The sequence below is a fragment of the Periophthalmus magnuspinnatus genome, chromosome 19 (genome assembly GCF_009829125.3).
Source record: "Periophthalmus magnuspinnatus isolate fPerMag1 chromosome 19, fPerMag1.2.pri, whole genome shotgun sequence".
NCBI lineage: Eukaryota > Metazoa > Chordata > Actinopteri > Gobiiformes > Gobiidae > Periophthalmus > Periophthalmus magnuspinnatus.
Window position 1 is genome coordinate 25,057,258 of NC_047144.1, and position 26,136 is coordinate 25,083,393.

Genomic DNA, 26,136 nt, shown 5'->3' on the forward strand with positions numbered 1-26,136 from the left:
CTATCCAGTCAAATTGCAGTTTCAATTCAGTTGCAATTAATCTTGAAGCTCTATATGCCTCCTGATCAGACAGTGTTATGTAACCATTCAAATTAACACTGTTGGACAGTTTAACTTTTTAACAAAACAGTGTTTCCATGTGTTGGAAATTTGCTATGACATGTATCTATTATCAACCAACCACCAGGGGGAAAAGATGGTATTGGTCAAGTTGTGATTATACTCATTATATAAACCCTGCAGTATTATGAAACATTTTAACCTATACATGGCATGAACAAAACAGTCAAATGTAATGTACAAAAACATTTTAAGAAACTATAGTATTTTCTTCCATAGGAGAAAATATCAGAACTCTGTACAGTTTTAGTCGTAGACAGATGTTGGTGTTCAGATGAGCAGTATAAATATGATGTAACTTGTCTATGAGACCACAGAGGACCACAGTATTGAGTCTCATAGCTGCTGCTCCTCAAACATGATCTGAGCATACACCGTCCCGTTGTGACTCGCCTTTGTCTCCGGTAAAGGCTTGACCAGGTCCAGCTCTGCATATGTTAGGTTCTCCTCCACAATCTTTGGCTGTAACAACCACAAAGAGTTTGTTATTTTGTCATTTTGTCATTTATTCAGTCCATCTACAGCATAAGTAGAGAGAGGGTTTTTCTGATGCAGGGTGTTTAAGCATCGTTAAAAAGAGGATATGAAGCTCACCATCACAACTGTGCCTAAACCTGCAGACAGATACATACACGTTTTTCTCATTCTCAGTATATGGACAGGCCTCATGTGAAAGCTCAGAACCTCCAGAAATCCATCACTGAACTGCAGAGGCTGCACTAGCACTGACTCATGATTGGCTGCAGGTGCTGAGGTTTAGTCCTTTTACAGTTAAACCAACTGGATTTCAGCGCTGAAACTAGCAACCCAAATAAGAGACTTAAGTGATGCACATTCTGCTTTCTGATTGGATAATGTTGAAATCCAAACATGCCTAATGTTTTTGTAATTGATAATAAATCAGCATTACTGTGTGACTGTCATTGCAATATAAAAAATGCAATTAACGGTATCATTCTTAGTTAATGCTTAAGAATCATATATATATATATATATATATATATATATATATATATATATATATATATATATATATATATATATATATATATATATATATATATATATATATCATGACCAGTCCTGCTGAGCTGTGCATATAAAATACTAATTGTGTAGATTAGCACAAAAGGACGTGAGTCTTGGGAGGTGGCAGTGGTGAGAAAAGAAGGTGGCATGTACAGTATGGGAACTATTTTCTTTTGCAACACTATAATTAGAGGGCTGAGGATGCTGTAGCCTGGAAGCTTGAATTAAAACAATAAAAACTGCCAAGTAATGAGACAATTAAAGCCAAATGGCTCCAACACAGTGGACATTGCTCCATAGGGAGACAGTGCTGGTTTGGTCTGTGCTCTTGGTTTGGTTAATGTGGCTGTGGTCTGGTCACATGACATTCTCCAGAACTTTGGCGCTGTCTTTGCCAGAACCCAATTACCCGTTTCATGAGCTGTTTAGGCCACCAAGAAGAGAGTGACCTCATGTGCACTTTTTAGCACAACAAGCTCTGGACTGGAAAAACTCAATTCTGTTTTGAACCCACAAATCTTACTTATTGGCTTGTCTCCGCCTCTGCAGTATTTGACAGGACCAGTACTGCCCCCTGCTTTGGGGCCTTAGGGAGTTTTCTATGTTGTTGTTTGTTTTTTAAGTTGTGGTAAGTTCAAGACCATCAGACAGATTTACAGTCTCTTACGGGTAAACTCTTTAATTTACAGCATTTAAATGTGCTAGTTTGGGTTGAGGGTCCTTGTGGTATCTGGTTTATACTTTATGGCTTTCAAAATACTATTTAAACTTTTGAATATTTGTTTTTGGTATTGCTCTATAGCTTCAAACTATAGTTGTAGAAATAGAAATAAAAATATAGAAAATTGAGCTCTTGAAAAAATCAAATCTGATTCCACACACATATACATTTTGTGAGTCCAATGAAAGAGAATGTAAAGATGATACTCACCAACAAAACTTTTCTCGGTTGTGGTTTTAAAAGTTTGGGTTTTCTTTTGTCTCCGATTGGAACTGCAAAGACACAACAGATTTGAGTATGGGCTCTGAGGACTGCAAAGCAAATGTAAGCTAGATGTTTACACGACCAACGAGAGCAAGACCTCAAACATGTGAACGAGAATGTAAAACGGCCATCCCCGAGGACTTCCCTGCAACATCAGCAATAAATTAAAGCAAAATTTGGGAGCCTCTAAGCCAACATCTAAACTGCGACTCTGACATGAGCTAAAATATAGATCTATTTGCTTTTGGAGTTCAAAAAAAGACATACTGCTTTCCACTTGCTAATTATAGGGTCAAACTGGTGTGGCAGTGGGTTGTTATGGGCAAGTATGTTTTCACAGTCAATGAAAGGAAACATCTCTGGAAGTCAAGAGTTTACATGTGCGAGGGTGGATGTGGAGTTTAAGTGCCAACATGGAAAGCCAACCAGACTTAAATGAGCAGAACCTATAAATTAGACCTATACCAGGGCGGAATAAGTGAAGAATGAAGTAAAAGTACAGTTACATCGGTAAAACTTGTAGTATTTTCCATTCAGTAAAAATGCATAGAAAATTCTTCACGTACCAGCTACATTTTAATGCAATTTTAGTAGCATTTTACCTCAGTCTTGACGAAGGGGTATTACACTTCTAACTGGTATTAACTTCCAACACAGCATATTTACACAAGTTACCTTTTATTGTTTTTAAAATGCAATACTCGTTTTACTGTTAAAATTGCCAAAAAGTCCCTTAAGAGATCTCCTATAAGAAGCCTGTTTGGCGTCAAATGTTATATAGAAATGCATCCAATACTGCAGAAACAACTGAGTATTATATCATACTTATCAAAAAAAATGTATTCTATTAAACTGGAATAGAGACAATCCTCCTACATTTGGAATATTTAAACAACTTCTACTTGATATCTCTCATTTAGAGTATCAAACATATGCATTAAGACATAGGATGGACCTATACAATGACTTATGGGGTGCCTTATTGACCTCTGACCTTTCAACCTGTGACCTGTGCTTTCCCGATGCCCAGGGGTGAGGGGTGGGAGGGCTGTAAAAATGTAAAAAAAAAAAAAAAAAGCAATAAAAATATGAAAAAATAAAAATAAAAATGCAATACTCGCTGAAAGCATATTAACATATTTTTATAAGTTTTCGGTTTCTTTTTTGACACCCCCCCTTAAGTCTCCTCTCCCTTTGGTCCTGTCACTCCACCTTCAGAGCGCTATAAATTCGCTATGCATTCGCTATGCATTCCACTAGTGAAACTACTGAATCACAAACATGTGAAGTTTTAGCGTGTTGTTTTGTATCATGCTTTTGTATATTTATGTAAAATTGTTGCGCGGGAGCATGGGTGATGTAGGCTTGTGGGCGGAGCTTTCGATGACATTATGACGATCTCTTCAGCCTCGTTTATGATGAGAAAAAAACATTGTAACATGGTAAAAAGCTCCGAGAATTGTTTTAAACTAAATTCTGTCAGAGCAGGCAGTACTGTTATACCTGTTTATGTAAATACAGCAATGAGACAGAAGCCAAGGGTTCCCACGTTTTTTGTGTAGACTTTTTTTCATGCAGTAAAAAATGCATGAAAATACCTCTCAAATACAGTAGCCAGTTAAGTTTTAATCCAATTTTGTAGCATTTTAGATCTGTTTTATTTACAAAACTTGATTAAGTAATGGTTTAACAGTGAACGTATTACGCTGAATTACAAGTACAAGTATACATCTAAAAATCTAGTCAAAGAAGAATTCAGTTAACTCAGAAACTGCAGTAACGTATTTGTAATGTTGTGTATTGAATGACATTGACATATGACCTTTAGCTGGTATTTCAGGGGGAGTCTCCTCTTGGTAATGTCTGCTTCTCTTCTTCCTGTACCGCCTTTGCTTTTTGGGCAGAGCCGGAGATACGCTGATGACACTGGTGACTGTCTCTCCAGAGCTGGAATAAATACAGTTTCAGAATATTGCAAAACACTATTCAGTTTAACACTATTCGTTTTAACTTCAGTACCGATGTTGTGAGTTTTCTAGTAGTGAGTCGCAACAAAAACAGATGTAAGTGGATGTGAAAAATAGATTTACTGTAGTTGTAATTGCTCAGTATAAATGTAAATTTTGTCATAAGGCCATAAAAGGGTAAAATGGCAAGATTGTGGGGCCAAACAAATAAGGAGAGGGCTCAACATTTGTGAATCATAAATAAAGATAGTAAAAGGAAAATTCCGTAAATGGGTCAAAAGGTTTTAGAGTGAAGATGTCTGGCTGCTTGCTTCTTCAGTTCTGGACACTGCCTTAGGAGGAGCTAACTACACTGAACCTAACACACCGATTTATATGCTGTTTCTGTTTGTTGACTGGTCTATTGAGCTACACTATAATGTGAACTGTGCCTGAATCATGTTTTGCATAATCGTTCAGGCCCCTAATGGCTTCTCTCACAACTATTACCACACTGGCTTTCACTATTGTTTTCCTTGTTTTGATTTACGTCCAAGAATGAAGTTATAAATATCAGATAAATTATGTCTCAGGCCCCCATTCTTGTTCAAAGATGGATTGACTTTCCTAACAAAACAGCCTCTTTAACTCCCCTCTCAAACCATTTCTTTTCTTTGGTTTGAGAGGGGAGTTAAAGAGGAAACGTCTTCACTCTAAAAGTTTTGTCCAGTTGACAGAATTGAATTTTTCTTTTTTACTATGGATGACAGAGGGATTACACAGACATCTTTACATAAATTAGGATATTTAGTAAGTAAATATCTCAGTCTCCTCCATCTGAAATCAAGCCATCATCATTTTCTAACATAAATAAAATGTTGACATTAAGTATGATGCCGTACCTGTTCTGTGGACTTTTGACCAGGTGGTACGCCTCTGCAATAACAGAACTGTGTTAGGTGCTGCGTGCTCATATTGTTGTCTTTTAACAGAGTGTCTCAGAGGATATAGCTGTGTTTTTTCGAGAACAAACAGAGGAAAACTTGTTTGGGAAGCTGAGCAGACAGCAGTGGACAGGACAGTGTGGTGGTGGTGGTGGTGGGAGTCTGACCTTTTAGCCTTTGTTTCCTGTGGAGGTACTGGCAGGTGACAGTGACCGTGAACATGCACATACACAACAACCCCACGGAGCAGATGAGCACCGCACACAGGTACACATCTGAAACACAACCATATTATTCATTAAGACACACACATAATTTTTACATAATCAAGATGTAAAGTTTAGGCAAGCAGTGGATTGTTAAAAGCTGATTTAAATAAGATTTTTCATATTTTGTCTCCTTTAATACATGTATGCATAGTTTATTTTAATAGAATCTTTTTTCAGGCCAAGGTTTTGTTTAATTTTGACTGCTCACTAGAGCTCTTCCTCACAGTGGTCATGTGATGTTGCTGTGTCGTCTCCACCGGTAGAAAGATTGCCATCTGCAGTCTGATTTTTTCAGGACAGTATTCCAGGTGTGTGAGAGTAAAAAGCCCCCCACGTCCCGGTTTATAGTCTATATATTGAGGCGTGTTTCCGTATTTCAATTGCCTCCTTAATCCAGTGATATTGTCCTCTGTCCCAGTGATGTTTGCTCTATCCCAGTCCATACTCTGGTTCTTTTACAATGGACAGAAATGGACGATTTAAGTTTCTCTTGTTCTGCTTTGTGTTTTGTTGCTCATGTGGACGCTTTTGCCTTATGTTTGTTGTATTGCAAAAGCTACAGGGTATTTCGTACATGACATTACGTTTGTGCTCTGGTTCTATTTTATCTTTTGGATGGATGCGTAGCTGTTTTCTGTATGATTTTACTAGTGTGTTCATATTGTGTTTTATCATTGCCCTCTGCACTTTGTCTGTTATACCCCTAATGTGCGGTATTGTTACCATGGGTAGACCGGACTGCAGATGGCGCTGTCGTCCTGCGTCCACCGGTAGGAACGACAACACCAAAAACCTGTTTAAGTCAGCTGACCGGACACGTCACAGCAACATCACTTGGCCACCCTGAGGAAGAGCGCTAGTGAGCAGTCGAAAATGTCAGGTAAGAAAACACACTAAAACTTGGTCTGAAAAATAATCTGTTAAAATAAATTAACGGAAGACGAGATGAACCCCACTGGACTATGTATAGTTTAGTCAGTCTTACCTGTTCTGAAATAATATTTTTAAAAACTGTCATTTTAATATAAGTTCACAAAAAGAGTGTGCCAGTGTAAATTTGTGGTTTATATAAAATGTAAACTTTAGGGACGAACCTTTTCAAGACATGTCAGAATGAATGGCCGTGTTGTGCTAACTCTGGCTTATATCCAAGCTTCACCCACCTTAGCTTTAGAAAACTCCTACATGTTTGAAATAATAACACTAGTAAATTCACCACAGCTGTGAAAAGTACTCGGGCCTGACTGTTCTATTGTACACACATGTCTCCCAGAGTTATTTAAGGTAGTCTTGTACATCCTTTCGGCCTGTGCTATTTCTGCACACCGAGGTCAAACCATCCCGTTGTAAATCCAGCCGGCTGCGTACAATGTCCCGACCCACCTTCAAACAGGCTCCACAGGCTCTCTTTGGCTTTGGTGGTGGGCAGCACGTGAACTGGAGGAGAGAAAAGAGAGAAGGAAACACGTAAAGTCCAGAGTCATCACTGTGGCTCCTCTGATTACACACTGACTGGAGTTAAATACAGCGCAAAGGAAGACAACAGGCAGAGAAAGGCATACTCCCAATTCTCATGTCTCTAGATCACTGGAAGGATCTGCTAGAGCAGGACTCGGCAACCGCGACTCCAGAGCCACATACGGCTCTTTCATCCTTATACTGTGGCTCTGTGTGGCTTGGGAAAATAAATTATAAGTATTTAATTTAAAGTAAAGTGTATTTTATTTGTGTAAGTTTTTTTTGTTTTTTTACTGTACTTCTAAATTGGAAGATTAATGTGATTTTGAAATATTAAAATCTAATTATATTTTATTATTTTTGGTCACTCACACTCGTGGAAGCCAGTGTACCCGCCAAAACACTTTATCACATTTATCACAAGACATTCTCAGAGCAAACACACAGCCTTTGCTGAAAAATATCTGATGTGAACTGATATGGAAGTCTGATCTGAGGAAAAATCTATTCAAGAAGTCGATGAGATTTCAGAACACCTATTCACAGACTTTAAAAACAAGAGTGAAATTGTGCAGAAAGTCAGATACGTCTGTGAACAGCTCTTCTCCACCATGAACTATGTTAAAAACAAACAGCGCTCAGGCCTGACAGACGACAGCTACAGTCCTGAGGAAAGATGAAAGTGCAGCCCTGATGTGCAGATGTTGTGCAGAGGGTCAGGAGAAAAATGGGGCGAATAAATATTTATGCAGATATTTAGCAAATACTATAATCATTTATAAAAAGCATAAAGGTAAAAACAAATAAACACTATATACAGTGTTATCTTCATGTTAGATGTCAGAAAGTATTTGCAACTCCCAGTGTTTTCTTTTCAGTTGAAACCAGGGCCAAATGGCTCTTAAAGGGTTAAAGGTAGAGCTAGAGCTATTTACACAGGAAACTTAGAACTTTTGTACTATTTTATACTGTAGTGGACTAAGGAAATTCTGCTGATCAATTAGTCAACTAAAAAGGGGGCGTTGCAAAAGTACTAGGAAACGATATTAAAGAGCCCATATTACATTATTTTCTAATCCATTATAATGGTGTTCCTTCATCACAAACATATCTAGAGGTTTGTTTTGTCTCATTCACTAATTTTTACACACAGATCCTGCACATTTAGGCTGAGTTCTTCTCTCAAACAGAAAACACTCACTTTGAGATGTCGTGTGGTAATACAGGAAGTGCTCCATTGTATTTTAAAACTCCATGCATTTTCACTAGAATCACTTGGATAATTTCAGCTCTGGAACTGCCAATCTTTACTGGACTAAAGGTAAAATGTAGCCCTTAACATGAAAATTACCACTTCATGACATCATGAGGTGGAACAAAGCATTTTGAACTTTGGAGATGTGGGCAGACACAACTCCAGGAATGTTTTGATGAAGTTAACAGCATTGTAACATGACCATAAGTATATAAATACTAGACATACCAAATTTTCCCATAACACCCACACTCACCATATAAATCCTTACAACCTAAATAAAAGGTTGAATGGTTGAACTTGAATGGTAATTGGAAGAATTTCAGATATTGATTTGTTGCATAATGTTAATCAAAAAGTGAAAAATTTGACATCGTGATGCCATTTTGAAGTTCAATCAGAAAAGTTTCAGAAGTGTAAATGCAGTGAGTCTAGTGTATACTGCCATTGTGTTCTTAGGCAAGACACTTCCTCCATGTTGCCTAGTATGAAAGTGGTGGTTGGAGGAGTCCATGGTGCAGACTGGCAGCCTTTCTTCCATCAGTCTATCCCAGGGTAGCTGTGGCTAGTACATTATTGTTTTTATTGTTATCATAAAGTATTATTGACTCTACATTATAACATAGATCAGAAAACGGTAATATGGGCCCGGAGCAAGACTTTTTTTTTTTTTTTGCACTACAGTCATATTTATCATGAATGAAAATACCAAAGCTTCCTCCTTAAACCTCACCCACATCCACCCACTGCACTGCAAAAGACAGAAGTGACTGCTAAAGACTTCTGAATAGGCATTGCTTAATCGGCCTCTTCAGAGTACATTAGCCAAATAGATCAAACTGAGAACAGTAATGACTAATGACACTCTAGTCTCTAATGAGAAATCCTGCTGTATTACTGAGTCCTGAATGACTGTGAAAATATGTCCCCCACTCAAACTATATTTCCTGCCCCACACATCGCCGCCCACATGACCTCAGGAGTCTCAGCACTAGTGAGGCTCTGGACGCAACAGCAGCCATCAAGCCTGGCCCAAACCACCAGCAGCTGATCATGGGGCTGTGAGCCGGGACGAGCCTACCACAGCCAAAAACACACATGAGATGCCTGACACTCCTCCAATGGAATAGCTCATCATGGTTCAAAAACGGCAGCCAAACATCGCAATTTTCTTCATGAATCAGCAGCATTTAAACCAAGGGACAGCAAAAGATCAAGGCTGAGGAGGGCAGACGCCACATAACCAATAATCACACAGTGTACAAAGACACCACGACTTTGCTCATTTTCTATTTCAAATTAAGCAGTAGATTCCTTTGGTTTGGAACGTGACACTATTCCCACCTATCACACGGAAAAAGTGAACCCAAAGAATGCAAAGGGGAACTCAAAACTGCTGATGGGGCATTTGCAAAATGCAAAACAATAGGTTTCATTTCTGTACATCTTTTGTCCATACACCACTGCAAAGTAAAGCTCAATGTACTTTTGTGCCTTGGACTAACAAGGTATAATCAAAACACATTAAACTGAGACAGACAAGTGGCTCTACATGCACTGCAGCTTCACCACAGAGCCACACAGCAGCCCATGGCCTAAATATAATGAACATACACAGCCTTTGACCATTATTCTTTATATAGAAGTAATATTTGGAAATGTTATACTGAGTTAATAATAGTGCTGTCCATAGGAAATATGATAAATCACAACTAATCACATTGCACGGCACTTTTAATGGAAAATTCATTTAAATGTTCTTTTACATATTGATTTAATTATTTTAACACAACCTTCATTTTCTTTATGGCAAATATCCATATCACTGTCCTCTGCTCTGCACATCAGCCACAGAGCAATCTGCGCTTGTCCGAGTTAGGATTAGTTTATTATGCTTTAAATTGGCCCATATTACACTGTTTTCTGATCTATATTCTAATGTTGTTTCATCACAAACAGACCTGGAGTTGTGTTTGTTTCATTCACACATGTTTAACACACAAAATCTGCATATTTAGAAGTTCTTCTCTATAGAAATAGAAAATAGAAAACACTCTGTTCCACCTTGTGATGTCATGTGGTAATACAGGAAGTGCTCAGCTGTTTGTAAACTCCATACTACGGGTGTGCGAAAATATAGAAATTTCCTATCATTTAATGTAATGATAAAGTATCGATATCATGGGCTGCTGTAATGATATATTTTTTGTGTATTTTACCAAATTATTTTGTCACAGCTCTACATATGTGTGGCTTGTTTAGAGGATAGAAACTTGTTTATGCAGAACATTTGACGTTTGAGTCACTGTTTTGATAATTAAAACAGGTGTATTTCATATTAACTTTGGACAGACAGTGGTTTAAGAAAAACTTTTAGTATCACAGTTGTGTTTTAGTCAATATATTGTGATTGTTCAGAGCCGCTAAACTTTCCCCTGTGTAAAAGTAAATGTGGAGTGTGTATAAGCTGTGGATGAAGAATATTATATACAAATGGAACAGTTTGATGTTCTTCTAGTTAGCAAAATACACAAAACAAAATGCACTTTATGTTCATTCATCTTCAGTAAATGGAAGATAAATACAACATTAATGACAATGGGGTTGATCATTAAAGGTCACGAAAAACCTATATTTTTCACTGAATTGTATTGAATCGATTTGAAATATATTGTATTATATCGAATCGAAAAAGTACTCAAGGTATGTATCATATCAGCAAAATCTTAATAATACCCAGCCTCACTCCATACACCTTCACTAGAATCATTTCAGCCCTAGACTTGTCAATTTCTTCTGAACTAAAGGTAAAAGGAGCTGTTAACTTGAAAACTACTTTTTCGTGACATCACAAGGTGGAACAGAGCATCTTGAGGTTGGGAGATGTGGACAGACTAATCATAAATGGTCACTCAAACATGTGTGAATGAAACAAAACACAATGTTTTTGGCAGGTAACCATATTATTGTCTTAAAACTCGCAAGAGTCAATTTTGCGTAATACAGGACCTTTACGAGTGGGATATCAGAAATGGCCTTGAGGACTGAACTCCTCCTTTCAGGGAAGCCAACCAGCCTAATATTTGATTGTGCTTGGTCAAAACAGACATGATTAATTTGAGTTTTTGATTAATACATCATTTCTTGTAATAACCATACGCATTTGACAGCCCTAATAAACAAGAGTGCTCTGTATGGTTTTGCTATTCTGGGCAATTCACTTTTTATTCACATACAAATCTGCAGTGTCTTACCCTGTCTGTACCTTCTGTGCTACTGCTGCCCACGCAATAAAATAAAATGTAATGAATGTAAAAGAAAACGTTGTATGACTTAACTATGGCAATTTCACCAAGCCCTACTGTAAACCTTTGCCTAGTGTAAATCCTGCCCGTGTCAGACGATACAGTCCCGGGCTCGGTGAATGGCAGCAGCTGCATGTTGGAATAATTACAGCACACATGGGTCTTCTCTACTGTTTCCCATGAGCTGCCTCTATCCAACTTCTTTTGACGAAATCTTTTGAATAGCAGCATCAGATAACAGTGGGAACGGCCAACAGACTGGGTTTTGTTCAGCTCCACCACAGAGCTGCTTTCAAATGCTTTTAGTGGCATTTGTCGACGTCCAAACCCAAGACTCATCCGTACATAGAAATGAGTATAATAAGCCCCTATACACCATAATCACTGCACTGTTTAATTCACTGCATCATAAATGAACGGATGTGAATGCAATGCACTGTTTTCAAGCATGTGTTGATTTGTTGTTGGCTTGATTGTTTCTCTATATGGCACATGTAATAATAGAAGTGACAGTGCTTAGTTATTACATTTGTGAGGCTCTAAACAGGAAGAATAATGGTTTTAGTGGTGAATATATGGCTTTGTATATAAATTGCAGAAAGTAACAGAAAACATGGTAAAAAGTGACGCCAATGGATCAACAGCACAGGTGAAGGTGGGTAAAGTAACCAAAAAACACTTCAAAATAATATTACTTAAGTAGAAAGGGCGGTCGAAGAAATAGGAGTAAAAAAGTATTTGAGAAAACTACATCATATCTGAAGGAGCACTGCATGACACATGAATTCAATGTAATATTAAATGTAATATTGTCAACATGAAATTTGTTACTTTTAGATTTACTCACAGCGGGAAGAGTAAACAAAAACTTTGCACAAGTAAGAGTACTGTTACTTCAATAAAAATAGTACTTAAGTAGGAGTAAAAGTATGCTACTCTGAAAAGTACAATTTCTTTACAAAGTTACTCAAGTAAATGTAACTGAGTAAATCTAACTGTGTACTACCCACCCCAAGTAATATATTGGACAGAATTTATGCAATTTAGTTTTATTGTCTGCACAGGGCATGTTCTCGTCTGAACTGAACCATTTTTCCATGTTGCTGAGCGTCTTGTCAGGAGGATTTAGGCCTGAGAACATCTTCACCCGGAGTAGGGCTGGGTACTCTTACAAGGTACTGTACTTAAACTTACACTAGGGCAAGATACTACTATAATGGAATTTATTAACTTTATTATTCAGTTTTGTCATTACAGATATTGATATATAGGAATAGGTACGTACGTCATTCAAGTACTGGTGTGGAAAATCTGGTAATTTAATTACCAGTACCAAAAATATTTAAAGATATCTAAGCCTAGTCAAGAGGAGGGTTAGCCTGTAAGTTTGTCTACACGATATTTATGTTGACATAGTCTTCAAAGTTAGGCCTTTTAAGTCTTTTTAGCACAAACTAGTCAAAATAGATACTTTTTTTCCCAATCCAATCAGGGTCAATTGAACATCAAAAGGTTCACATTACTGTCAAGATATCCACTGGTTTAACAATAGGCTAGTCAAAAATTGTCTTAGCTATGACAACACAAACCCGAGCTCTGTGGTTCTATCTGGAAACCCACGCAGACATGAAGAAAAAAAATAAAATAAAATAACAGTGAAAAAGGAAACAAACTCTTGACATTCTACTTGTGAAGTGAGACTGAAAATACATTAAAAAGTGCTGGTGGTCCTACCTAAAAAAACTTGTTTCCTGTCACAACCTACTGTTGACCTACCAAAAAAGTCTTTATTTTACTTCTTCTTTCCATCTCTCCACAGAACTTTCCACATGGAGCTTCCCTGTCGTTACTTAAACAACCAGCTCAGAGTCACCCACTCATCACATGTACATCTTCTCCGTATAGATGCTGGACCCTCTGACCCCTGCACACATGTTTATTAGAGCAGCCGCAGTATTAATGGCACTTTTGTGTGAGGGGTGAATTGTGGAAACACCTGGCCACCTCGAGTCATCCGCCCACGGGCATTCCTCAGTGCCATACGTCACAAACAGAGACAAACACTTGCACATATGTTGGCGCACTAGAGCACAGCCAGCCTGGACTCTGCAGCGTGAGCGGGTCCCAGTGGGGTTTTTCCTCTTAGATGTAAAGCCGATGTTTATCACGACTGTCAACTGTAGGTGGGGAACCCTGACGGAAATACCAGCCTGCTCGCTAATAAGACCTGCTGGGAGGATGGTTGTTACTGCCCAACAGACTGGAGACAACCTTTTAACTTGTTGTTTATGTATAAGGGTACAATTTGGGGAAAAAAAAAAAAAAAAAAAATGTTGTATGTATGTTAAAAAAAGCTAGGATTGTAAACAACTCCAGGAGCACTAGCATTTGTGACAAAACTTATTTATTGATAAACGGAACGCATTTCAGAACATGTTTCTACAGGGCTAAATGACATGTACAGTGGTCCCTCTTTTATCGTAGCGGTTACGTTCTAAAAGTAACCCCTAATAGGCAAAATGTTTTTTTTACAATTATTATATATGTTTTGTGGCTGTAAAACCCCTCACCACACACTTTATACACTTTTCTCACACAGGCATTAACATTTTCTCACATTTCTCTCTTGTTTAATTAATAGTGACTCAGGTGTATTTCACAGTTCCTCTGACCGTGCCTCTTCGTCCTGGCGTCGCTCCGATGTAGTGTCGATCCAACATTTATGTAAATCTCTGAGGAGTCTGAACATATTCTGAACTGTACAGGAGACACGACACAAAAGGGATTGAGTCCCAGAACACAGGACGCAGAACACTCAAAAGCATGGAAAATTGCACACACAAAAAATCTGCGAAACAGCAAGACAGCAAAAAGTGAACCGCAATATAGTGAGAGACAACTGTACACCAGCCGAAAAATATCGGCAGAGCTTATTGACCATCGCTTTCGCTGGTTTCTAAACAATTGGTATCGGCTTCGGTCATGAAAAACCCGCAAGAGTTGATCTCTAGAAGAAAGTAAATTGCAAATGGTCACAGTTTTATATAGCGCTTTTCCACCTTCAAGGCACTCAAAGCACTTTACATCAAGGAACCACTCACCCGTCTATACACAAACACTGGGTGGGTTAAGTGTCTTGCCCAAGGACACAATGACAGTGTTCATCTGCGGGAGCTGGAATCGCACCACCAACCTGTTGTTCAGTAGATCTGACCAGCCCTCCAGTAATGTTTTTATGTCGAGAGCGGGATTCAAACTGACAACCTAGAGCTCATTGGACAAACATCTAGAAACTGAGCTACTTCCGTTCAGTTGAAGTAGCCGTTAAACAGGCAAATAAGGAATACAATAAAACAATACTTTCTTCGCAGTATGACTAATATCATAGACACAACATCTCTTTATATCCTAAAAGTACTTGGGGCGTTACACTAACCATAGGTGACGCAAAGTGTAATGTTTATACTATCAACTTAATTAAGGAAATACCAACCTCATTTGAATTTAAACATATATTTTTCCAAGCCATTAACAGTGAGGTCACTGACTTGTCTTGATTGCCCAATTATACAATTTGGAATCACTTCCTTAGAGCTATTCCAGTGAACCATTCCATAAAACAGGCTGATAAAGTGTAGTTTTAAAGCGTTGTATTCTTTTATGTTACACATGTACCGGTATATTATATTCCAGTCAGCCATTTCCTCTTGTTGTAATTGCTGCATTCACTCAAATATGTTTTAGTGTGCTTTTTTTTGCTTTCACCATAATTTGCCAGAGCTTCCTTTGATGAAAATAGCCGTCCACATCTCCACATCCTTGACCACAACAGTTTAAGGGCCAGACACGAGCCAGCTGCCCCAGTCCACTGTCACCGACTCAGGACATAAACATCCTCCACAGCTCTACCTTCCCCAGCAGAACTATCTCTTGCTCCGTTTCAGCCGACTTTCTCTCCGCTTCCCGGTTCTACTTTTGGGAGGGAAACTCCGCATCGGTGCCAACGACAACAGCCATGGGTAGTGACTGCGTGTCTGACTAAGCCCCACGCTTGGCTCCGGACACCCTGAAAGTCACAGCCTGAGGGAACGGAACGCTCCAATGGAAAATGTGCTGCGCAGTGTCTACTGTTCAAATTAAAAGAAATCCAGAATAATACAGGGATTCGACACAGAAATAAATAATTTTGTCCCATTTTTTTTATAGGTAGGCATGTCCTTAAGTCGCATTGAGCAGTAACGTTCCTCTCTCACACAGGAAGCATTCTGTTAAACCTTCTGACGTGGTAATACAAGAGGTGCTCCACGGTGTTTTTAAACTCCATACACTTACTATAATCATTTGGATGATTTCAGTCCTCGAATTGCCAATCTACATGACATCACAAGGTGGAACAGAGCTTTTTGAGCTTTGGAGATGTAGACAGACTAATCATAAAGGGTTACTCAAACATGTGTGAATGACACAAAACTCCCGGAGTGCTTTTGATGAGGTTTGACTTGATAATTACACTATATCGCGGTTCACCTTTCGCGGTCTTGCTGTTTCGCTGATTTTTTTAAAACAATTTTTCATGCTTTTTTACAATTGTATGAGTGTGCATTGTGTTCTGCGTCCTGATTGGCTAAGGGACTGTAGACCATTGTCCATATGTCTCCTCCGTGCCGTGTCTCCTGTACAGCACAGAATGTGTTCAGACAAATTTACATAAATGTTGGATCGCAGTGTGACTCTGAAGTGCTTGCAAGTTTTCTCCCCGACAAAACTCACAATGTCGATGAAAAGTCCTGCACCAACAAAGACACCTATGAAGGTTTGAACGTTGAGAGTGTTTAAACAAGAGAGAAATGTGAGAAAATGTTAATGCCTGTGTGAGAAAAGTGTATAAAGTGTGTGGTGAGGGGTTTTACAGCTGCAAAACATGTAATAATTGTAAAAAAAAAAATGCTGACTTCTTCAAGGATTTCACCTATTGCGGGTTATTTTTAGAACTCCCACGATAAACAAGGGACCACAAGCTCACAAGAATACATTTCGGTTAATATAGCGACTTTCAACATATATTACAAATTGTTATTATTACTAACTGCAATCGCAATCCTAGACGGAAAATTCACAATTTGATTTCTTTCCAAAATAGTGCAGTCCTACTAAAGCAGACAGTGTTGGTCAGGTGTCTTGCCAAAGGACACAATATCACTTCCAAGACTTGAGCCATCCTCAGATTGGTAAAACACTCAACTCACTTAAAGAGTCTTCTGTCTGGCTTGGTGAAAGTTACCTTGCTTACTTGTTCCAAAAGCAGACATTTTCTCTTAAACCACTTGCCAGATACGTGACATCATCAAGCTGCTGTCAGACAAATTATTTCTACCGAGTTGTAAAAATAACATAACATTTATTTTATTGTTGAGTGTAATTATAATAGCTTTTACACATGGATAGTTTTTCTTGCATCTCCCTACTGTTAGAAAGAATCTGCTACATGTCTACTCACTGCTTACTATCTCTACAACCACTTCTGTTGTGGTTGCTGAAGTAGCTGTTAAGCCTCCACCCTTTCCCCATCAAAGGGAATGAGGTCATGCCGCAAGATGGGCAAGGAGACTTTGGATTACGTTTATTGCATTGCAGCTTGGTTCGTCTCAGTATCATTTTCACCTACGGAAAGCTATTAGCTAAAGGATGTGAGCCTCATTAGCACTGTGTCAACATTCTGCATGTAAAAATTGCAGCAATAACTTAATAAGCAGTTGAAAGTCACAACAATGTCTTTGCTTATAATCATGGAGAGCTGTACCAGATTTTGTTTTTTCAAGCAATATTAAATCAAATCATGCCCCAGTGCAGATATATTGTAAAATCAGATCTTAAAGTCAAAATGGGACTGCTGTGTGCTGTCTGCATCTAATTATAAAGCGTTTCTCAGTTGTTTTTTTTCATTTGCACTGTTAGCATGCTAGTTGTTGTTAACAAAAATCAGGTGCCTTTAAGAATGCTTTTCACTATCTGTTTTGCATACTTTGTAGCCTTGACCTTGACCTCTTTATAATCTCCAAAATTATTCTCACTGCCAACAGCTAAGTTAGTCATGTGTTTTAGTCATATTGACAAAGCATAGCTGTCTCGACGCTGACCATAGACTGTATAAGGAAGCGGAGTAAGTGAGTGTGATGTCACCCATCGCGTTTGGCTCCAGTCAAATGAAGCTCATCGAGGCTGGCAGTTACAGGGGTAAATTTGGAGCTGAGTTCCGTATTTGTAATTCCAACCACGAGTATCATAGCAATGAAAGAGCCAATCTGGAGCGAGGCTGTTGAAGGTAAAGCCCCTTCCGGCCTGCACCGCTGGTTTAGCAGCCTAGCAATGCTTTGTCAACTAGACCTGTTGCTAATGATAGCAGGAGCGACCTCGAGGAAAGAAGGTGCCTGATTTGTCTCTTATTAATGTTCATATCTTGATTTACAAGCATGATAGCGAAATAAAAATACCAGGGTCATGTAGAGTGGGTTATTACAAACATTTTAACACAAAATGACTGGTACAAAGTGAATTGGAGCCAGAATCCGAAGCGTGCCCATGCTCACTTCCCATTTGGAAAGCAGCGGCTAGCAGGTTAGCTATGTTCATATGCAGTCTATGGGGCTGACTAATGGAAACGTGGCTACTAATGTGCACCATTCCGAACACCACCCATCACTCACTCATTCACACCACGGACTCAACGACTCTGGTCACAGCTGGGATCACACCTACAATCTTTTAGCTTATGGGACAACACTCATTTATTTTTTGATCATGAAGACTTACCTCTGAGCTCTGTAGCGGCAGTGCAGTTGGACGAAGCCTTCCATCTCTCCTGGTGCTTCTTAAACTCCTGCACTCGACACATGTACAGCCCCCGATCTCCTTCCGCTACGTTCAGGATCATCAGGTCAAAAATCTTGCCCTGCTTCACCACGGTCAGCTTCATCTTTGGCCAAGAGAAGCTTTTGGTGTAGTTGCCATAGAAACGGGCCTTCCTCATGTTGACCCGTGCAATAAGGAGTTCGTCTTCTGCCCGCTCCGCACCAGCAGGGAGGAAGGTCCATTTGACGACAGGAAGAGCAGCATTTCTGCGACGCTGAGAAACGATACAGGATAAGGTGATATTCTGACCCTCCTGGGCTACCGTAAATGGTGAGGGGACGATCGTCACATTAATGGCCAAACAAATATCTGAAATAGAAACATTGGTTAAGAGTGTTTATAGGATGCATCAACAGTTCATTCATTGCGTACACAGGTGAAAAATTGTAGGCTTTGTCTTCTCTTTTACAGGTGATGACTTTTCATGTTTGGATTTCTGACCGTGAGTATCTTAGCAACCAAAAAACCAATCCAGAGTGAGGTTGCTGAATGTAACGCCCCTTCTAAACCAGCAGTGTGGTCAGTTAACAAGGCTCTCAATCAAACCTGTTGCTAACGCTAGCTGGAGTGACCTCAGGGAAAGAAGGCACCTCATTGGTCTATTATTAATGTTCATATCTTGATTTACAGACAAAATGGCCAAGAATCATGTATTGCAGATGAATGCACATGTTTTAAGAGTGACAGTTTTTCAATAGAAAGTGAATTAGAGCCAAAGTTGATGAAGCCAGACGAGTGCACACTCTCACTTCCTATCTGGAACGCGCTGGCTAGCAGGTTAGCTATGTCGATTTATATATACAGTGTATGATTTTAATACAAAACAACACTATCTTTTACCCCAACTACAGTCAGGCATGAGTTGTTGAATGAATAGATGAAGTACCACAGTATTAACTATTATTGTTGGAGACTTTGATGGCCCCTCATAGCCTAAAATTCTCCTTTATTCTAAAAACAACTTCGACTACTACACATCACATAACAAAATAAGACTTTTGTTGCTCTGACTACACTGTTCTTCAGCAGACATGAACAAAACAGGGAAACGCAACATCATAAAGAACGTGTTATGAATGTGTTGTGCTTCTTTCAGTGCTCCCAATCTCTCAGCACTTGTCAACTCTCACAAAGACTTGATGAACTGCTTCACGGTTATTTTCTCTGAGCGCAAAGAGAGCGACTCCACTTACTCTTCCCAAGAGCCCTCATCACAACATAATGTATTTGTTTTGAGATCCCTATATCCCCTGGCAGTGCGCTCTTGTTTCTCAAACTACTTTCAACACTCTTAGGTTAAAAAAGGCTACTACTTTTTTACTTTTTATACTTTTTTAAAATACAAAATTACAGATATAATCAAATCTTTTTTTAGTGATAGCTGTGATTTCAGTGGTACCTGACACTTTTTATCTTCAGTATCTCCTGACTCACGTACCAGTCTATTATCATCATCAATCAGCTCAATGGGGGCTGAAAATAGTTGTTAGCTTTAAAACTTCCACTTGATGACATCATAAGGCAAAACAGATCTTTTTGAGCATTAGAGGCGTAGACACTAATAATGCAGCATTACTTAAACGTGTGAATGAAACAAAACACAACTCCAGGTCTGTTTTTGAGGAGGTAACAAGCTTCTAACATTGCTTAAAGTGTTCAAGAATTCATTTTGTGTGACATAGGACTGTTCAGTGTTTGCTGATGCCAAACAGCACCCCTACACCTCGTCTGGCTCTATCACAAGTTGACAGCTGGCACTACACTTGCGTTGCACAGAGGAACAGACTTCACTAGTACATATGTCACTCTACATTATAGCATCACAACTGTTTTTGCCCAGTTGGCTGCTAATCCATAATCCTCATTTTCCATGACACCAAGGTAATTTACTGTTGCACAACTCTCAACTCTCAACGCAGCGTGTAATTAAGACCAGCACCTCTACTGCTCCTCTCATTTAAACGGCCCGTATGAGGATATTTCCTGATCTGTACTATAATGTTGCTTTCTCATCAAAAACATACCTGGAGTTGTGTTTTGTTTCATTCACACATGTCTCCACTTTATGATGCCATGTGGTAGTGCAGGACGTGATCCCCTGTGTTTTTAAACTCTTTACACCTTCACTAGAATCATGGACAAATTCAGGTAAAATGTAGCTGTTAAACTGGAAAACTACTCCTTCATGACATCACAAGGTGGAACAGAGCATTTTGAGCTTTGCAGATACAGCCAGACTAATAATAAAGGATTACTCAAAAGTGTGAATGAAAGAACTCAACTCCAGGTATGTTTTTAATGAGGTAACATCATTATAACATGGCGTAAAACTCATAGTAGTCAAATTTGCATAATATAGAACCTGTGAGACTTGTCGTAATGAAATGTATTGTCTTTATTCTCCAAGATAAGCTTTGACTGAATCAAAGTTGACAATAACATTTCACATTAGCACTGAACACTTTTGGAAAATAGTTGTGATTTGTATGATAGCCATTATGATTTATGATTGGACACAAAGATGCAGTTCAAAGTCCACATTTTAAACATGTCTAAGAGCATTAACATATGAAAGAAGACTGAAATCTACACTGCTAAACTCATCCAAGAATCCTATGCAATTCAGAACATGTTTGCAGAGGTGTAAACTACAGGGTGGTCAGCTTTTAGGATTTACTACTTGTCCATCCTTCAACATCTTACTAGAACATTTTGTCTCCACCGCATCCCCTTTCGCATGGATCAAATAAACAGTTTCCTACCTCCAAATAGAGCGTGAGTGAGGAAAGCGACCAGTACATAGTAGAACTTCATTTTACACAACTACAGTCTCCATATACTGGCAGTTAAATGACTCGGGATCACAGAAGCCCCTGCTCTCCTCCTCCTCCAACTGTTGTAATCTGAAACATGGGACGCTCCGGCTCTGCTCAGGACCTCCCCTGGCCCCTCCCCGACTTTGGCAAAACAATGAAAACTCTCAAGATCGGGACTGCAAAAAAGACTGGCAGCTTGGCACATACAGAAAAAGAATACAATATTACATTCAAGTTATGTTCACAGACATTTTGTGTTTGTGTCTGGTTTATAGTGCCAGTCTATGACATGTGTGGACCATTTTGTTATAATTTGTGTGGGCAAATGAGACAGGGAAACAACTATTACATGGTTCAAAGCTCTAGAAGATAGATTTTGCATAATAGGGCCATACTGTAATTCACTAATTTACTTTTGTACTAGTTTTATGATTTTTACGTATGCAAAAACTAATACAGTCTCTTTCAGTATTTGTCCTCAGAAGTGGGTACAGGAGCCATAAATTATACTCAACTAAAGTAGTGTTACAAGAAATGTAAGAAAAGCTTACCCATGTAAGCTTAAGACTTACCCACAGTAAGAAGAGTAACTAATGGTTTTACTTAAGTAGTATGCTGTTAGAAAAGTACTCAAGCACTCACTAAAAAAGTTACCTGAGTAGATGTATCGTATTTTACAGAGTATAAGTCACACCAGCCAAAAAATGCATAATAATGAAGAAAAAAAACATATTTCACATATAAATCACATCTGAGTATAAGTCGCACCCCCGGCCAAACTATGAAAAAAGTGCAACTTATAGTCCGGAAAATACTGTAACTGAGTACTACCCACCTCTGTTTATGTATTTGCCTTTCTTCTGTTGCCAATAACCAGTATTTGCTGACGCTGATGACAAAATTATAAAATCCATAGCAAGGCCCACAAATTGATGTTAAGTTGGTTTAATGCTCACATGAATGTAAATAAAGTAATTTGTAGCATGATTGTGCAAACACAGGCACATTTTTATGAGCTTAATTGGTCTTCTCTTTCCATTTGAACTCACTAGTCTGTTGAAAAAGTCACATATGCTTTACATAAGGACCCACACTGGGGCAGTTTATATCAGTGCCAAAAGTTTCAATATGAGTCGGCCTGTCACGATAAATAAAACTATATCAACTTATCATTCAGTACAAGACAAATGGAACAATCATTTTGGAGGGTCAATATTAACTGTGGTACTTTTTCTTTGCACTAAAGCAGGGGTGTCAAACTCAAATTCACATTGGGCCAAAATTCAAAACTGAGACAAATTCACGGGCCAAACTCAATATTTATTGAAAAACTGACTGCACCTGATACGTAGTGTTTAACCTTTTCACATGAAGTTTAGTTTAGCTGAAACGCAACAACTCAAGCTTAATATTACAAACATATGAAAAATAAAAGGCACGTCAGTAGTATATATTTCATATTTAAATAAATAAAATGTATTATGTCTCTCTCTGTAGCCTTTCAAGATCCTTTTTAAAGTAAATCTTTTTTTAACAAGCCAAAAAAATAATAATAAAATACAATAAATAAATAATAATAATTTCATTCACTGAAAATGGCCACTCTTATTTATTATTTATATAAACGATTTTGTCTTTTGTTCCAACAACATTCACAAAGTACTATTTGCTGATGACACGAATCTGTTTATGTCACATAAAAACCTGGATCAGTTAGGGAAACTTCTAAATGAACATCTCGTAAAGGTAAATACTTGGTTCAAATGCAACAAACTGTCTTTAAATATTAACAAAACCTTCTTTATTGTCTTCCTGCCAAACAGACATAAATCCTGTGATGAGGACCTATGCATAAAAATAGATGGCCAAGTTATCCAACAAGTTGATTCCACTAAATTCTTAGGAGTATATATAGATAAATCTTTAAATTTCAAAAAACACATTGATGAGCTGGTTAAAAAATTATCCAAAATTGTTGGCCTACTGTTTAAAATAAGACATGTACTTCCATCAGAAGCACTGCTGACACTGTATAGATCCTTGTTTGAGACGCACCTGAATTATTGCAATGTGATATGGTGCAACACCTATCCCACTTACACTGCTAAACTCCAGATATTACAAAAAAAAAGCCATAAGGGCGATCACCTGGTCCTTGTCAAACTCCCCAACAAATCCACTATTCCACAGATATGGTCTTCTAAAGCTATGTGAAAGTAACATATATCACAATGCTTGTACAATGTACAGTGTGGTTCACAAACTAAACAGTCGATTGTGTGACCTTATCCCACTACAATCATCCTCTCATCAGCACAACACAAGGGAAAAAAGTATTTTAAAAGGAAAATTTAGGAAATTAAAATGTACCAGCTTTAGTGTCTGCTATAGAGGTCCACAAATATGGAATGAATTAAGCATTGACATTAAACAGTCTCCCTCATTACATATATTTAAAAGAAATCTGAAATGCAAACTACTGGGAAGCTATAGTGCCTGACTGAGTGCGGCTCAAGTTCTGCATTGGATCTTCTCTCTGCTCATAACGGGTGTGTGTATGTAAACGTATGTGGATATGTGTGTGTGTATTATACATATATTATACATATATTTATATATGTGTGCAGCTGCATGTATATATGTATGCTATGCATGTGTCATATATTGATATTATATGTTGTATAGGTCATATATAATGTATAGGTTGTGTTGGTGTGTGCTATATGTATGTATATGTATGTGTGTATATATGTGGATAGATATGTAGATATATGGATATATTGTGTATGTATGTGTGTATGTATGTATGTATACATATATATATGTATATATATATATATATATATATATATATATATATATATATATATATATATATATATATATATATATATATATATATATATATATATATATATATATATATATATATATTTATATTTATATTTATATATATTTATATTTATATATATTTATGTGTGTGTAGGGCAAAGTAAAAGAAAAGGAATACTTGCCAAGCCATCATTGGGTGTTGCGCACAGGGTGATGGACCCCATTACATAAGCTTTACAGCTTCTTGGGGGTTCCATGTTTTTCACAGGGTCAATTGGGAATAGGTGAACGATAGACACTTCCATATGTAGCATATAAACGCAGAATTGTAGATAGTATGTTGCTACGTGTGTGTATGTGTGTATGTGCCTTACTAAACTTTGACCATTGTGAAAAATAAATTGAAATTGAATTGAAAATTCGACTTTCAGACTGTTAACAGTTCATGCCTTCGAGTAGAAAAAGTGCATAGAAAAACATTACATTCAAGCCCAATTTGCTACATTCAGATTTTACTCTGCGCAATAGTCTCAACTGTGCACCAGTGTACTAGCAAAGCATTCTTGGGATTTGTAGTATTAGTGGTGCATGTTCTAATTACCAGTAGGCCACCACTAATGCACATTTGATATGATCTAACAGAGCCAAATATAAATACAATGTGGGCCAGATTTGGCCCCCGGGTCTGAGTTTGACATATGTGCACTAGAGAGAAACTTTTTGTTATGTTTCTATTCTTCTATGACTTCTCACTATAGATGTAAACTACAAAAGTGTTTCATTCTGCGTTTTTTCACCATATTAAACATTTAGAATAGTTTTTGCGGAATAATTCTACTTCAGGTTTATTGTGACAGGTCTAAATACAGAACCATTACAAATATGAATAACCCTCAGTTTAAAATACATGGAGGGTGTTTTAAATAGAAAGCAGAAATGAAAGTGTCAGTTTAAGCTACGCTGAGTAAACATGTCCATTACTCATAATCTACATCCTATTTTACCATTAGTGATTGTTGAATAGTTACACTAAGTCTGTTTAAATGCACAGGTAAAATTAAACATTAAAAACACAAATTTGCATTTATTTATTTTTCTTATTTGAATAGGAACAATGCACAGTAATAAACACTTTTTTAAATGGTCAATGATTACAGTTTTATATAGAGCTTTTCCACCTTCAAGGCCCTGGAAGCTCTTTACATCAAGGATCCACCTGGAGGCAAGGTGGGCTAAGTGTCTTGCCCAAAGACACAATGGCAGCATTCATTTGTGGGAGTTGGAATCACACCGGCCAACCTGTGGATCAGTGGACAATCACTCTGCCAGTTGAGCTACTGTCACAAGTAAATGTGCCAGTATTAGCTATAAACTAGTTTCCAACTGTAGTCTCCAGGCAAGGTGTAAAGTACAGGCACAAATGACAAAACTTACATTATATACAATAAAGTGGGTAAAATGCTATGTAAGAAGCAGAAGTCACATAAAAGTTGCTTACTAGGTGAAACATACAACAGCATTCTGCAAAGCACAAAGACATCATCATCGTCATCGTAGGTTTACAGCGCAATGACACAGGACAATAAACATGCACAAGCAGCAGGCAGCAGCACAAAGATATGACTGATCTGCATGTAACCATAGTTGTAGCATGTTTTTAATATGCAGAGGAATGATGGTTTTACAGACAGACATTGGTCAAATCACACTTCCAACTGTGGCTTTTACTTGCAGACCTGCAGACATATGCCGAGGAGACAGCTGTGTGTGGCCAGTGTCTCACCCAATGAAATGACACAGAATCATTGTGTAGATTTATGCAACAGTTAAACTTATATTAGATTGTCCAGCCAGTGTCCAGATATTAGTTCAGCTGTCTAGTAGAGGAACAGATAAAGAGCGGGCGTCTCCAATAGGGTTGCATCATAGACTGTGTATATAAATGGACAAAGCTAACTTGCTAGCTGCTGCATTCCAAATAGAAAGTGAACATGGGCACATTTCTGGCTCCATCCACTATGGCTCCAATTCAGTTTCTATTGAAAAAAAACAAAAACGTTGCCCCTCTCTCTGTATCTGCTGCTGTGAGACTCATCATTTCCGTCCTAAAATGTTCGTATTGACCCACTGTACATGATCTTGGTATTTTATTTGGCTGTTGTGTCTGTAAATCAAAATATAAACATTAATAACAGACAAAGCAAGTAACTTCTTTCCACAAGGTTTCTCCCGCTAGCATTAGCAAAAGGGTTGATTGACAGGGTTGCT

General features: G+C 38.1%; 1 protein-coding gene across 1 annotated transcript; it reads right to left on the reverse strand.

The window, feature by feature from the left end:
• Window positions 1-222: 222 nt before the first annotated feature.
• vstm4b (V-set and transmembrane domain containing 4b) lies at window positions 223-21,088 on the reverse strand. Its single transcript, XM_033984317.2, has 8 exons — window positions 20,983-21,088; window positions 18,122-18,529; window positions 6,677-6,730; window positions 5,192-5,299; window positions 4,983-5,016; window positions 3,957-4,081; window positions 2,081-2,142; window positions 223-582 (listed from the first exon to the last, which is right to left on the reverse strand). Exons 1-8 carry the CDS (start codon window positions 21,032-21,034, stop codon window positions 457-459), a joined length of 969 nt encoding a protein of 322 aa, XP_033840208.2. The 5' UTR covers window positions 21,035-21,088; the 3' UTR covers window positions 223-456.
• Window positions 21,089-26,136: the final 5,048 nt, after the last annotated feature.

Coding starts and splice junctions, on each gene's coding strand:
- vstm4b (XM_033984317.2), bottom strand. CDS start 21,034: ATGAAGTTCTACTATGTACTGGTCGCTTTCCTCACTCACGCTCTATTT. Junction 18,530..20,982: donor CACTCACGCTCTATTTGGAG/GTAGGAAACTGT, acceptor TTTCTATTTCAG/ATATTTGTTTGGCCATTAAT. Junction 6,731..18,121: donor TGCCGCTACAGAGCTCAGAG/GTAAGTCTTCAT, acceptor TCTCTCCTCCAG/TTCACGTGCTGCCCACCACC.